Source organism: Danio rerio, chromosome 16, assembly GCF_052040795.2.
Source record: "Danio rerio strain M-AB ecotype USA chromosome 16, GRCz13ab, whole genome shotgun sequence".
In the NCBI taxonomy this organism is placed as follows: domain Eukaryota; kingdom Metazoa; phylum Chordata; class Actinopteri; order Cypriniformes; family Danionidae; genus Danio; species Danio rerio.
The window spans coordinates 59,240,001-59,252,358 of NC_141036.1; the positions used below are offsets into that span (position 1 = coordinate 59,240,001).

Genomic DNA, 12,358 nt, shown 5'->3' on the forward strand with positions numbered 1-12,358 from the left:
ATGAGTGAAAAGAAGAGAGAGAAGCCAGTCCAGGAGACTCGAAACAAGCAGAATTCCTTTATTGAGACGTGTTGGTTAATGTGCAGTCATACAGCGTCTTTAAGATGTCCGTGTCTGCAAGAGCCTACTAGAGGTCTGCAGTCTGCAAGTTCTTTCACAAGTCTCTCACAAGTCTCACACAAGTCTATGATTTAGTCTATATTGTGTTCTTAGGAGGAGGGGATATAGCTAAACAAAGTATGCAAATTAAGAGTTGTGGTCGGCAGGGTAAACTGCTTTTTCAGGCCTAATCTCATCTTGTTCTGGAGACAGAAACCGCCTGACCATTTGATCGAAAAGAGAAAACAATAGACACCCCATGCTGTGAAACTGACAATTTGCATTACATTGGCTTAGCCTGTAATCAGAAAGACAAAAGGTTAATGTCCTTCCTAGCTGGGATGTTAATGAAATTATATAATTAAAAACCAGAGAATATAACTTTTTAGTTATACGTAGATTATTGTTAATTTGAAATTAGATTATATAAATGTATATTTCCACAGTAGTGTGTGTGTGTTTGTGAATGCAAGAGTGTATGGGTGTTTCCCAGTGTCATGTTGTGGCTGAAAGGGCATCCCCTGCATAGAACATATGCTGGATAAGTTGGTGGTTCATTCCGCTGTGGTGACCCCAGATCAATAAAGGGACTAAGCCGACAAGAAAAAGAATGAATAAAAAAATATATATAAATAAATTTAAAAGTGGTAAGTAGTAATTTAAGAAAAATTGTATAATTTATTTAATTTTTATGGATTGTATAATAATAATAGGCTGTCTCTGTGGCACGATGGTCCATTTCTGTGTGGAGTTTGCATGTTCTCTCTGTGTTGGCAGTTGTTTCCTCCGGGTGCTCCGGTGGAAACAGAGGAATTGATTAACTAAATTGGCTATAGTGTATGAGTGTGTGTGAGAATGTGAGTGTGTGTGGGTGTTTCCCAGTACTGGGTTGCAGCTAGAAGGGCATCCACTGTATAAAACATATGCTGGATAAGTTGGCGGTTCATTCCGCTGTTGCTACCCCAGATTAGTAAAGGGACTAAGCCGAAAAGAAAAATTAATGAATGAATGAATGAAAGGATAATATAAAATACAAATGAAATAAACAGTATTGTTTTCGGTGACATTTAAAGGCTTCACTAGGTTAATTATGTGAACTAGGCAGGTTAAGGTAATTAGGCAAGTTACTGTATAACGATGGTTTGTTCTGCAGACAGTTGAAAAAAATAGCTTAAAGGAGCTAATAATATTGTCCTTAAAATGGCTTTTAAAAAATTAAAAACTGCTTTTATTCTAGCCGAAATATAACAAATAAGACTTTCTCTAGAAGAAAAAATATTATCAGACATACTGTGAACATTTCCTTGCTCTGTTAAACATCATTTGGGAAATATAAAATAAATAAATAAATAAATAAATGAATAAAAGGGGGGCTAATAATTCTGAGCTCAACTGTATGGGATTACTGCACATTGTGATATCGATGCTGAAACCGTATATTGTGCATCTCTAATTTGCAGTTTATAATTATTCATTCTAGTGCAGGTTTTTGCAGAGGCATGTTACAGTTACTGGTGTTCAGACCTGTTTGTGTTTTTAAGCTGTATTTCTCTGCAGTGTGTTTGTGTGTGTGTGATAATCTGGAGTTTGCTGTTGTTTCAGACACACGACAGCAGAGAAGTTTTACATCGAGGCCTGTGATGATGGAGTTGGAGATGTTCTCGCCATCGACCGTGTGTCCACTGAAATGACCCTCACTGGTACTACACACACACATACACACACACACACACACACACACATTCAGTCTCACACTCATAAGCCTATTTCGCACAGTGATACCGGTAAATATACGGAAAATTTCCTGGACGACTTTACCAGTGAATTCAAGAAAGCGATGTTCCCTGCGGCAAGGGCGTTACGGGATTTTTCCAGAAAAGTCTGTTCACACATTTATTCCAAAATACCGGCAAATTCTGAATTCATTCATCAGAAATGAGCTCTAATCGATTGAGCTTGTGTTTGTAAACATTAGACTACAATAGTAACTCTGTGGGTGGATCAGTATTGTCAACAACTTTGATGAAAACACATGGAGAAACATGTACATAATATGTGTGTGTGCTGGCGCTCTCCTGCTGCTTCATGTGCACACGCGATGTGTCAAGCGACTGAAGGAAGCAGAGCTTTAAGTTAAACACAGTTGGCATTAAGAAGCGACAGAAATGTGATCAGACTAACATCTAGCAGCTAAATGTGTCTGGAAAATATTCAAAGGCTTTTATTTTCATAAACCGCATGGATGTGAATGCGTCTGAGTGTTCTGATTGGCTGGAGTAGACGTCTCATGTCAGTGTGTTCTAGACGTGAACGCGCTCTTCCCAGCAATCTTCCTTCTGCATTCACACAGCGCATTCCTATAGGTATAAAGTGATTGGCAGTTGAAGGCTACGCAGAGCGTGAGTCACCTGACATTGAGTAAGTGGTGCAGGCAGCCGAAAACATTTGGATACTTAAGATTAAAGGCTTCTCAACGCCAGGTTTCTGTTGCACGGAACGAACCTGCTGCAACTAAAATTATGCCACCTGTGCACTAGTTTATACACCAAGGCACGCAGGCACACTTTTATTCAAAATTGTGAAACTATATTATTAAAATAACTATTATTTTTGCATATAATAACTAAGTCAGCGACGCAGTGGCGCAGTAGGTAGTGCTTTCGCCTCACAGCAAGAAGGTTGCTGGGTCACTGGTTCGATCCTCGGCTCAGTTGGCGTTTCTGTGTAGAGTTTGCATGTTCTCCCTGCATTCGCAAGGGTTTGCTCCGGGTGCTCCAGTTTCCCCCACAGTCCAAAGACATGCGGTACAGGTGAACTGGGTAGGCTAAATTGTTCATAGTGTATGAGTGTGTGTGTGAATGTGCGGCTGGAAGGGCATCCGCTGCGTAAAAATGTGCTGGATAAGTTGGCGGTTCATTCCACTGTGGCGACCCCGGATTTATAAAGGGATTAAAGCCTGGTTTTTACTTCTGTATCAAGTGACCGGCGTAACCCACGGTGCATGCAACGCACGTAGCTGTGCATTTATACTTCTGCGCACTGTCTCTGTTGGTCTGCATTAACACTTCCGAAACGCTAGTTGGCAGTGAGGTGTAAATGTTCCTCTGTGTCGAGTTTCTTCTCTGCTGTTTTGTTTTCCTGAACACTTCCTGGATGTACAAGTGGCTCAAACTCGCTCATTTTGAGGCAGGAACCGGCGGACGTGCAACAACTTTAACTATGAGGTAAACACAAAACAAAACTTTCCATCCGGAGCTCCTTCACGGGACTCCACACTTGTAAACAATCGCTACATTGGGTTCGCGCCATTCGCGCGGCTCTCGGTCCCGGCCAGACTCGTCAGCACTACCAAGCCAACCAATCACAGAGCTTGCGCTACGCGTCGTTGCGAGAGGTCAATTTTTGAGAGGTGCACGTCAGCGACGGCTATGCGTCAGCGCCGTAGCATACGCCGGCGTTTGACGCAGAAGTATAAATCAGCCTTAAGTTGACAAGAAAATGAATGAATGATGAACGAATGAATAATTAAGTCAAATTTATTTTCATTTTATTTAATAAAATAATGACTGATGTCGAACAGTGACCATGAAATACAGTATTTTAATATATGTTAATCTTATTACTTATTGTCTTATTTTATATTCTCTTATCATCTTATTTTCTCTTATCTTATTTATATATAATCTCTTACCCCTCCAATAACAGTCGTGTCCTCTGTTGTGTTTCAGTGAGGAAGGACGTTCCTCCTTCGGCAGTGACGCGACCAATATGTGGCATCATGGGAACCATCCGGCTGGTGGCAGGTACCATCTCTCTCAGAGACTCTGCATACATTTATTACTACATTAAAGGAGACCTATTATGCCACTTTTTACAAGATGTGAAATACTTCTCTGCTGTCTTTAAAGCAGGGGTGGGCAAACTCGGTCCTGGAGGGCCGGTGTCCTGCATAGTTCAGCTCCAACACCAATCAAACTCACCTGAACAAGCTAATCAGTGTCTTTAAGATCACTCGAAGTCCATAAGCAGGTGTGTTTGATTAAAGTTGGAGCTAAACGCTTTAAATTCAAATTAGATTGTGGTGTTTTCAGAAGAGGGCGGAGCTACAGGTGCCTGTGTGTCAGCATAGTGGCAGATTCAAAAACAAGACTAACTTCCTATGCTAATAAGGGAGAGATGGCCACTAGTGGGCGGGGCTTTCCCCCTGATGACACGTACAAAGGAAGAATGTCAATCAAAGTGTTTCATTCTGATCCTAAACAATACAATTAATTCATGTTTACCCTTAGAAGCTGGATATATTCACACACTGCTGACACACAACTGTATTTAAAAGTGATTTCTGTCGTTTTAAAATACAGAATTAAACTAGAAGATGGTCTGTGAATGAGTGAGTGTTGATTATTGTGTGTTCAGGCGTTTACCTCATCGTCATCACCAAGAAGAAGAAAGTGGGTGATCTGTTGGGTCATGCCGTCTGGAAAGCGTCCGACTTTGACATCATTTCATACAAGAAGACGGTTCTGCATCTGACAGACAATCAGGTATGTGGGTGTTTACACTAATACAGCGTTTTATTTGAGCACTGCGCTTGAACAGATCTTCATCCACATGAGGAAAACACACTGCAGAAGCTCGTGATATAGACATTTTTGGCAATTTCAAGCATTTCCAGTTCAACACCCCCAAACCACTGAGCGCTCCAACCACAACTATTTTCAGCTCGGATATTTTTATTTTGCTGAAAATCTGAAAGCAGTTTCTTTCTTTTTTTTTGCACATTTAAGAAATATCATGCAGGTCATATTTTACTCGAGCAACAAAAACCAGAAATGTTCATGTTTAAATAAAACACAGAACGTTTCTTGTTCTTAAGTGGAATATATTGACAGGATTTCTGAGATTAAGCCTTTTTTGTTGGCTTTAGTTTGTTGAATTAGGGCTGGGCGACATTGCAAAAAAAAAAAATCATGAAATCTTGTTTTATATCATTCGATATCAATAATTATTGAATATTTTTTAAGAGTACATTTAGGTATGTTAGGATTTGTTTTTATTTAACCACTTTATTTTTATTTACTATCATCGCTAAGGCAAATAATTGAAATCAGGGCTATTTAATTAGTTTGTCATAGGGTTCATGAAAAGCATCCCAAACGCAGGGCTGGAGAGATATGACTTGCTATATGAGTGATGACACAACTGCATATAAGAGCCCATATGCTGTATTTTTGCTCCTTAAGACACCCACATTGTTTTTTTTCTACTTTAAAATGTTAATAAATTTTATTTTAAAACTTCATAAAATCAGTGCACTGTACAATAGACTTTTTTTTTCTTTTTTTATTACAAACATTCAAATGTTGTGTTTTAGAGCACAACAAACGCAGTGCATTGCTGAAGTAGGCTTCTTCTACGTTCAGACACATTCATATGTTATGTTATGTCGTCTCTTTAAGAAATGTTGTCGTATTGATCTGATCATGTTTATTTGTATCTTCCAGATGCAAGACAACAAAGTGTTCCTGTCCATGCTGAACAGTGTGCTGAACACTGACGGTTTCTACTTCGCCACAGATTACGACCTGACGCACACATTACAGCGGCTGTCCAACACCAGCCCAGAGTTTCAGGAGATGACCTTACTGGAGCGGGTGAGGACTCGTTGACATTTCTTTTGCTAAACGGAAATTCAAACTATTTTCCCAGTCAAAGTTTGCTATTTAACAAATTGGGGAATAATAAATTAAAAGAAAGATCTAATTAAAAGATCTACTAATAGTGGCTGTCATGAGTACAACCGCATTCACCATTGAGAGGTGGGATAAGGACTTATGAAGAGGATTTTTGTTTTCACAATCAAAAATAAAAAAAACAATCCAACCTTAGAGGCTGATAGCTCCTCACCTTCATCATAAGCCCCTCCCCTTCATTATCATATCACCCCCTTCCTCATTAGCTCCACTACTTCACCATAAGCCCCTTCCCTTTGTTATCATCTCCTCCCCCTCATTAGCAGCTCCTCTCTTCATCATAAGCCCCTCCCCTTCATTATCATATTTTCCCCTTCACTAGTAGCTCCTCCCCTTCCACACAATTCCTTCCCCTTCATTATTATCTCCTCCTATTCATCAGCAGCTCCTCTCTTAACCATAAGCCCCTCCCCTTCATTATCATCTTCTCCCCTTTTCCAGTAGCCCCTCCCGTCCCAATAAGCCCCTCCCCTTTAGCATCTACTCTCTTTCATCAGCAGCTCCTCTTTTCATTATAAGCCCCTGCCCTACATTGTCATCCTCTACTCTGTACCAGTAGCTTCTCCCCTCCCAATAAGCCCCTCCCCTTTATCATCTCCCTTTCATCAGCAGCTCCTCTCTTCATCATAAGCCCCTCCCCTTCATTATAATTCACTCTGGGACAGGTTTTGCATGTAATTACTCATGGAACCTTACACAGAAATGTTCAGTAATGTGCTGTATTTTTGTATTTTTGAGGTTTGTTGAATGATTTTCTGCTGTTTCTGCAGGCGGATCAGAGGTTTGTGTGGAACGGTCACCTGCTCCGAGAGTTCATGGCACAGCCGGAGGTAAAACACACTCACACATTCACATCAACAAACTTTACATTCAGCTGCTGTTCTCACACTCATTTCTAGGACAGGTGTTTCTGCGCCTTAATATGCAGTTGAAGACTACACTATTTGCTTTAACATTCCTTTGAAATGTTAATTTATTTTAGTTTAATTTAAGTGATGTTTCACAGAGCATGGATAATTTTAATTTCATATCATATTTTTCGCCAGAATAAAAATATATATTTTTGGCTAGAATAAAAATATATGTGTATATATATATATATATATATATATATATATATATATATATATATATATATATATATATTACGGAATCCCGGAAGGGACGTAGTGGAGGAGAAAAAAATTGGCTGGGTGAAAAAAAATAATGGGTGAAAGAAAAAAATGGGTGGGAGGAAAATATATATTTCTAAGTTTTTGCGTTCTCGCAAAGTTTTGCGTTCCCTCGCTTCACTCACGTTAACCCTCCCGTTTTTGCCGAAATTCTCCCATATTATACCATTCTATCCCACTTTCTTTACATTACTGTGCGTCGATCGTCGCCTTTCATATGCTACCTTTGAACCAGCGAATGCATGTATAAGCGCTGACTGACAGACGCGCTCCATACAATAAACTGATCCCAGATCAGCATCTGTACGCGCCAAGTAATCGGGTAATTTATGCACTCTGAAATGTTTCATATCATATTTTTCGCCAGAATAAAAATATATATTTTTGGCTAGAATAACGCTGATCTGGGATCGGTTTATTGTACGGAGCGCGTCTGTCAGTCAGCGCATGCATTCGCTGGTTCAGAGGTTGCAAAGTGAAAGGTGACGATCGATGCACAGATTAAATGTAAAGAAAGTGGGATAGAATGGTAAAATATGGGAGCATTTCAGCAAAAACGGGAGGGTTTACTTGAGTGAAGTGAACAGGAAGTGTTTGTGGAGAAACAGTTTTGCGAGGGAACGTAAAACATCTTTGCGAGAGAACGCAAAAACTTTAAAATATATATTTTCCTCCCACCCATTTTTTTCTTTCACCCTTTTTTTTTTTTTCACCCAGCCAATTTTTTTCTCTTCCACTACGTCCCTTCCGGGGTTCCGTAATATATATATATATATATATATATATATATATATATATATATATATATATATATATATATATATATATATATATATATATATATATATATATATATATATATTAAAAACTGCTAAGGTCAATATTATTAGCTCTCTTAAGAAATATTTTTTTTCTATAGCCTACGGAGCAAACCACTGTTGTCCAAATACTTGACATCATGGATAAGACTAAAGAAATTAGTTATTAAAACTATGAAAAATTTCTATTCAGTAGAACTTTATATACAGATGAAGTCAGAATTATTCGCCCCCTGTTTATTTTTTCCCCCAATTTCTGTTTAACGCAGAGATTTTTTCAACACATTTCTAATCATAATAGTTTTAATAACTCATCTCTAATAACTGATTTATTTTCTCTTTGTCATGATGACAGTAAATAATATTAGACTAGATATTCTTCAAGACACTTCTATACAGCTTAAAGTGACATTTAAAGGCTTCACTAGGGTAATTAGGGTAACTAGGCAGGTTAGGGTAATTAGGCAAGTTATTGTATAACGATAGTTTGTTCTGGAGACTAAAAAATATAGCTTAAAGGGGCTAATAATATTGACCTAAAAATGGTTTAAAAAAATTAAAAACTGCTTTTATTCTAGCTGAAATAAAACAAATAAGACTTTCTCTAGAAGAACAAAATATTATCAGACATACTGTGAAAATTCCCTTGCTTTGTTAAACATCATTTGGGAAATATTTAAAAAAGAAAAAAAATCAAAGAGGGGCAAATAATTCTGACTTCAACTGTATACTTTCACAGAAAGGTGAATGATTTTACCGTATGAAATGGGTTTGTGTGTTATTCATGCTTTTTTCATGTGTTTTTCTCTTTCAGCTCCACAGATTCGTCTTTCCTGTTATTCACGGCTGTATCCTTTACATTCTGACTGCAATGTGTGCATACATTAATATAATATAATTAGTGCTGTGCAATGATTACATTTTATTATTATCATTAATTAAAAAATATAAAATATTTGTTTATTGGTTTTAATATACAATACAGAATCATAAAAAAATTAGTAACACTCAGTAACAAGGTCAAACAGTAACAAGTATTATTTAAAGGTAAATAAATAATATTACTTAAAAAAAAGGGAAGTCAGTTTTGTTCATACATTAAGTATATTGTTCTGATCGTAATTTTTCAAATTATTAATTTTAATTTTGTAATTTAATTCCATTAAATAAATATTATCTGCAAAATTAATCAATTATCAATTAATAATGCATTATTAATTAATAATGCAATAATTAACTATTAATTACATTCTTACTTGCAAAATGTAACTATGATTTTAAAATTTCTGGAATATGATTAAAAGTGCAATAACACTTTAACTGACAACTTAGGTGTTTTTATAGCAGTATTCCCTTTACTAAAATTTATTGTACATCTTAACTTAAATGTATAAAAAATCTTAAACTAAAGCTGTTTGCCACTGTCTGGGCATTTAGTGATAATTACCAAGTGACTATATATATATATATATGTAGCATAATATAATCAATAAAATAATGGAGTTTATATTTTTAAATGGTATTAGAAAATGTTTTATTCTGAAAGAAATTTAAGGGAAATTGTTAAAGACTTGTCTTCTGGAGGATTTTTTTTAATTGTTATTTATCATGACATTTTATCAGTTTTGTTTTGGTTTTTTGTCCTCTTTTTTTGTATAATGCTTCTTTTGTTAAGAAACTGTCATGTTTGTAAATGATGTATTGGATATTTATTACCAATGTTGCCATGATCAAGTCAATGCTGTTGATTTGGCACTATAAAATAAAATTGTAAAAGTTTCAATTAAAATGAAAATGATAAATAAAAAACTATTTAAATAAAAAAAAAATACAAATGTGAAGTAATAAAAGTGTGAAACAAAATAAAAATGTGAAATAATTAAGAATAAAAGTGTAAAACTATTTAAAAATAGGGCAACACGGTAGCTCAGTGACCTCACAGCAAGAAGGTCACTGGTGGAGTCCCGGCTGGGTCACTTGGTGTTTCTGTGTGGAGTTTGCATGTTCTCTCAATGTTGGCGTGGGTTTCCTCCGGGTGCTCCAGTTTCCCCTACAGTCCAAACACATGCGCTCTAGGGGAATTGATGAACTAAATTGGGCGTAGTGTATGTGTGTGTGTGTGAGAGTGAGTTTGTATGGGTGTTTCCCAGTACTGGGTTGCAGCTAGAAGGGCATCCACTGTGTAAAACGTATGCTGGAAAATCTGACCCCTGATTAATAAAGGGAGTAGGCTGAAGGAAAATGAATGAATAATTCAAAATTAGATCATATGTAATGCTCGATCTTCATATATTGAGGTTTTGCTCCTTGATCTGCGCTCTCAGTCATCGCTATGAGGTCCTGCTGCATCAACGGTAAAATCTTCGACTGGAACCTGATTTCCCGCAGGAGCTGTTTCCGTGCTGGTGTCCGCTATTACGTCAGAGGTAAATCCAGTACATCTGCAGATGCTCATCAGATTTATTGATCCACTATTAAACGCTCTGGTTTCCTCCAGGTATCGACTCAGAGGGTCACGCGGCCAACTTTGTGGAGACCGAACAGATTATCCAGTATAATGGAGCAAAAGCTTCATTCATTCAGGTAAACCTCTGATCAGTGCTGGGGAGATTTAGGCCCCGTTTACACTAATGTGTTTTACTTAGAAAACGCATAAGTTTTGCTACGGTTACGCCAACCGTCCACACTACGCCGGAGTTCTCGAGCGCCGAAAACGCTGGAGAGGCCCTTTTCATTCTGAAACGCTGCTGCTCCGTCTCAGTGTGGATGATGGAAAACGGAGACATCTGAAAACGGAGGCGGGGCTGCAGACATTCGCCTCTCTGATTGGGGCTTTTCCTCAATATTAAGTAGCCTAACACACAGTTCAGTCCTGCATCATCTCCGTGCAAGTTCAGACTTCGTAAGTTTGATCAAGGCTGCAGTCTCTTTTTCTCAGTTTGATATGGAAAACAGACTATACCGAGGACACGGGTAAATCTTCAAAGGGAACAGTGTACTTTATAACTTCACTCACTTCACCTTGGCTACGTTGTTTCACTTTCTCAACAATAAAATGTAAACATGATATAAGGAACTCCCTATCTTCATTTTAATATTAACAACTAAACAGACAGCAGAAATGTTGAGGCGTCGTGCTGCATATATGAGCGTCATCTTCACTGTGTGGATATTTACAACAAAACGGAGCCTATAACAACACTGCCTCCTTTCAATTTCAGTGAAAATACGAAACACAGCCTCTCTTTTGCTGAATATCAGTTTTAATAATCGATAATGGCCATTATAAAAGTGTAACATACAATAAGTTTATACATTATAGGAAATAAAGGCAAGCGATCAGTCAATATACAGAATAGGCTACGTGGTTACATTAATCATTAACTTATCTTTGCGCTCAGCCAAAACACGTTACCTGAGAACAAGTAATAGATTCCAATGACCAAAGTCAGGGAATATGTCGTTAGATAAAGACAACAAGATGAATGAAATATCCTGTTTAATAAATATAGTGAGATTAGATCCAGCGGGAGATGCTTGATGAGAAGTCCGACTAGCACAGCTCTCATCTGGGTAGATGAGCTGCAGCGCTTGCCTGAGAGTGTGTGTGTGTGGTCACGTGATGTGTGTTTTCAGCGTTTTGGTGTGGACGGAGAGCAGTTCAGAAACGCTGAGTAAAACGCGAGTGTGGACGCGGATCGTTTTCATTCTAAAACGCCGTTTTAAAACTAAAACACACTAGTGTAAACGGGGCCTTATTCAACACATTTCTGAACCCGATAGTTTAATTAACTCATTTTTAATAACTGATTTATTTTATTTTTGCCATGATGACAGTAAATAATATTAGACTAGATATTCTGCAAGACACTAGTATTCAGCTTAGTGGCATTTAAAGGCTTCACTAGTGTGATTAGACAAGCTGCTGGACAACAGTGGATTGGCTTGGATTTGGCTAAGTAAAATTGTACAAAAACGTATACAAAACTGCTTTTATTAAAGTATTAAGACTTTTTCCAGAAGAAAAAAAAATATTATACATTAATATTATATAAACAAACTCTAGTTAAACCTTTAAATTGCTGAATACTAGTGTTTTTGCCTTTAGAGGCTGATAATTTTCACACACTGCTAGCACACACCAGTGCTTAAACCCCTTATATAAGGGATTTTTGCATTACAGGTACTAGTTGACTAAAAAAAGCTCTGCAGCAAAATGCTTTACAGTTTGAGGTGTCCTACAGTTATGAATAATGCAGTAAATCTGTGTTTTTATTCCTCAGACTCGAGGCTCCATCCCGTTCTACTGGTCTCAGAGACCAAACCTCAAATACAAACCAAAACCGCAGATCAGCAAAAGCATCAATCATGTGAGATTCACTTCTCCCCCTGTCCAGATCTGTGTTTTTTTTTTATATTCAGCGATGAATTGTGCTGTTTTATAGTGTTCTTGATGGATGTTTTAAAGGCACTATATAATAAATATAATATATTATTATGTGTGTCATTTTAAAAT

The 12,358-nt window shown here is 37.4% G+C and overlaps 1 protein-coding gene across 2 annotated transcripts in view; it reads left to right on the forward strand.

The window, feature by feature from the left end:
- sacm1lb (SAC1 like phosphatidylinositide phosphatase b) overlaps positions 1 to 12,358 on the forward strand; it is a 30,775-nt gene that overhangs the window by 2,712 nt on the left and 15,705 nt on the right. For both annotated transcript variants that reach the window (NM_001080624.3, XM_087286285.2), the window contains exons 2-10: positions 1,702 to 1,799; positions 3,828 to 3,902; positions 4,516 to 4,643; positions 5,604 to 5,753; positions 6,623 to 6,682; positions 8,657 to 8,690; positions 10,167 to 10,268; positions 10,340 to 10,425; positions 12,126 to 12,212. In NM_001080624.3, coding sequence (NP_001074093.2) covers positions 1,702 to 1,799; positions 3,828 to 3,902; positions 4,516 to 4,643; positions 5,604 to 5,753; positions 6,623 to 6,682; positions 8,657 to 8,690; positions 10,167 to 10,268; positions 10,340 to 10,425; positions 12,126 to 12,212 — 820 coding nt within the window. The remainder of the gene's footprint in view (positions 1 to 1,701; positions 1,800 to 3,827; positions 3,903 to 4,515; positions 4,644 to 5,603; positions 5,754 to 6,622; positions 6,683 to 8,656; positions 8,691 to 10,166; positions 10,269 to 10,339; positions 10,426 to 12,125; positions 12,213 to 12,358) is intronic.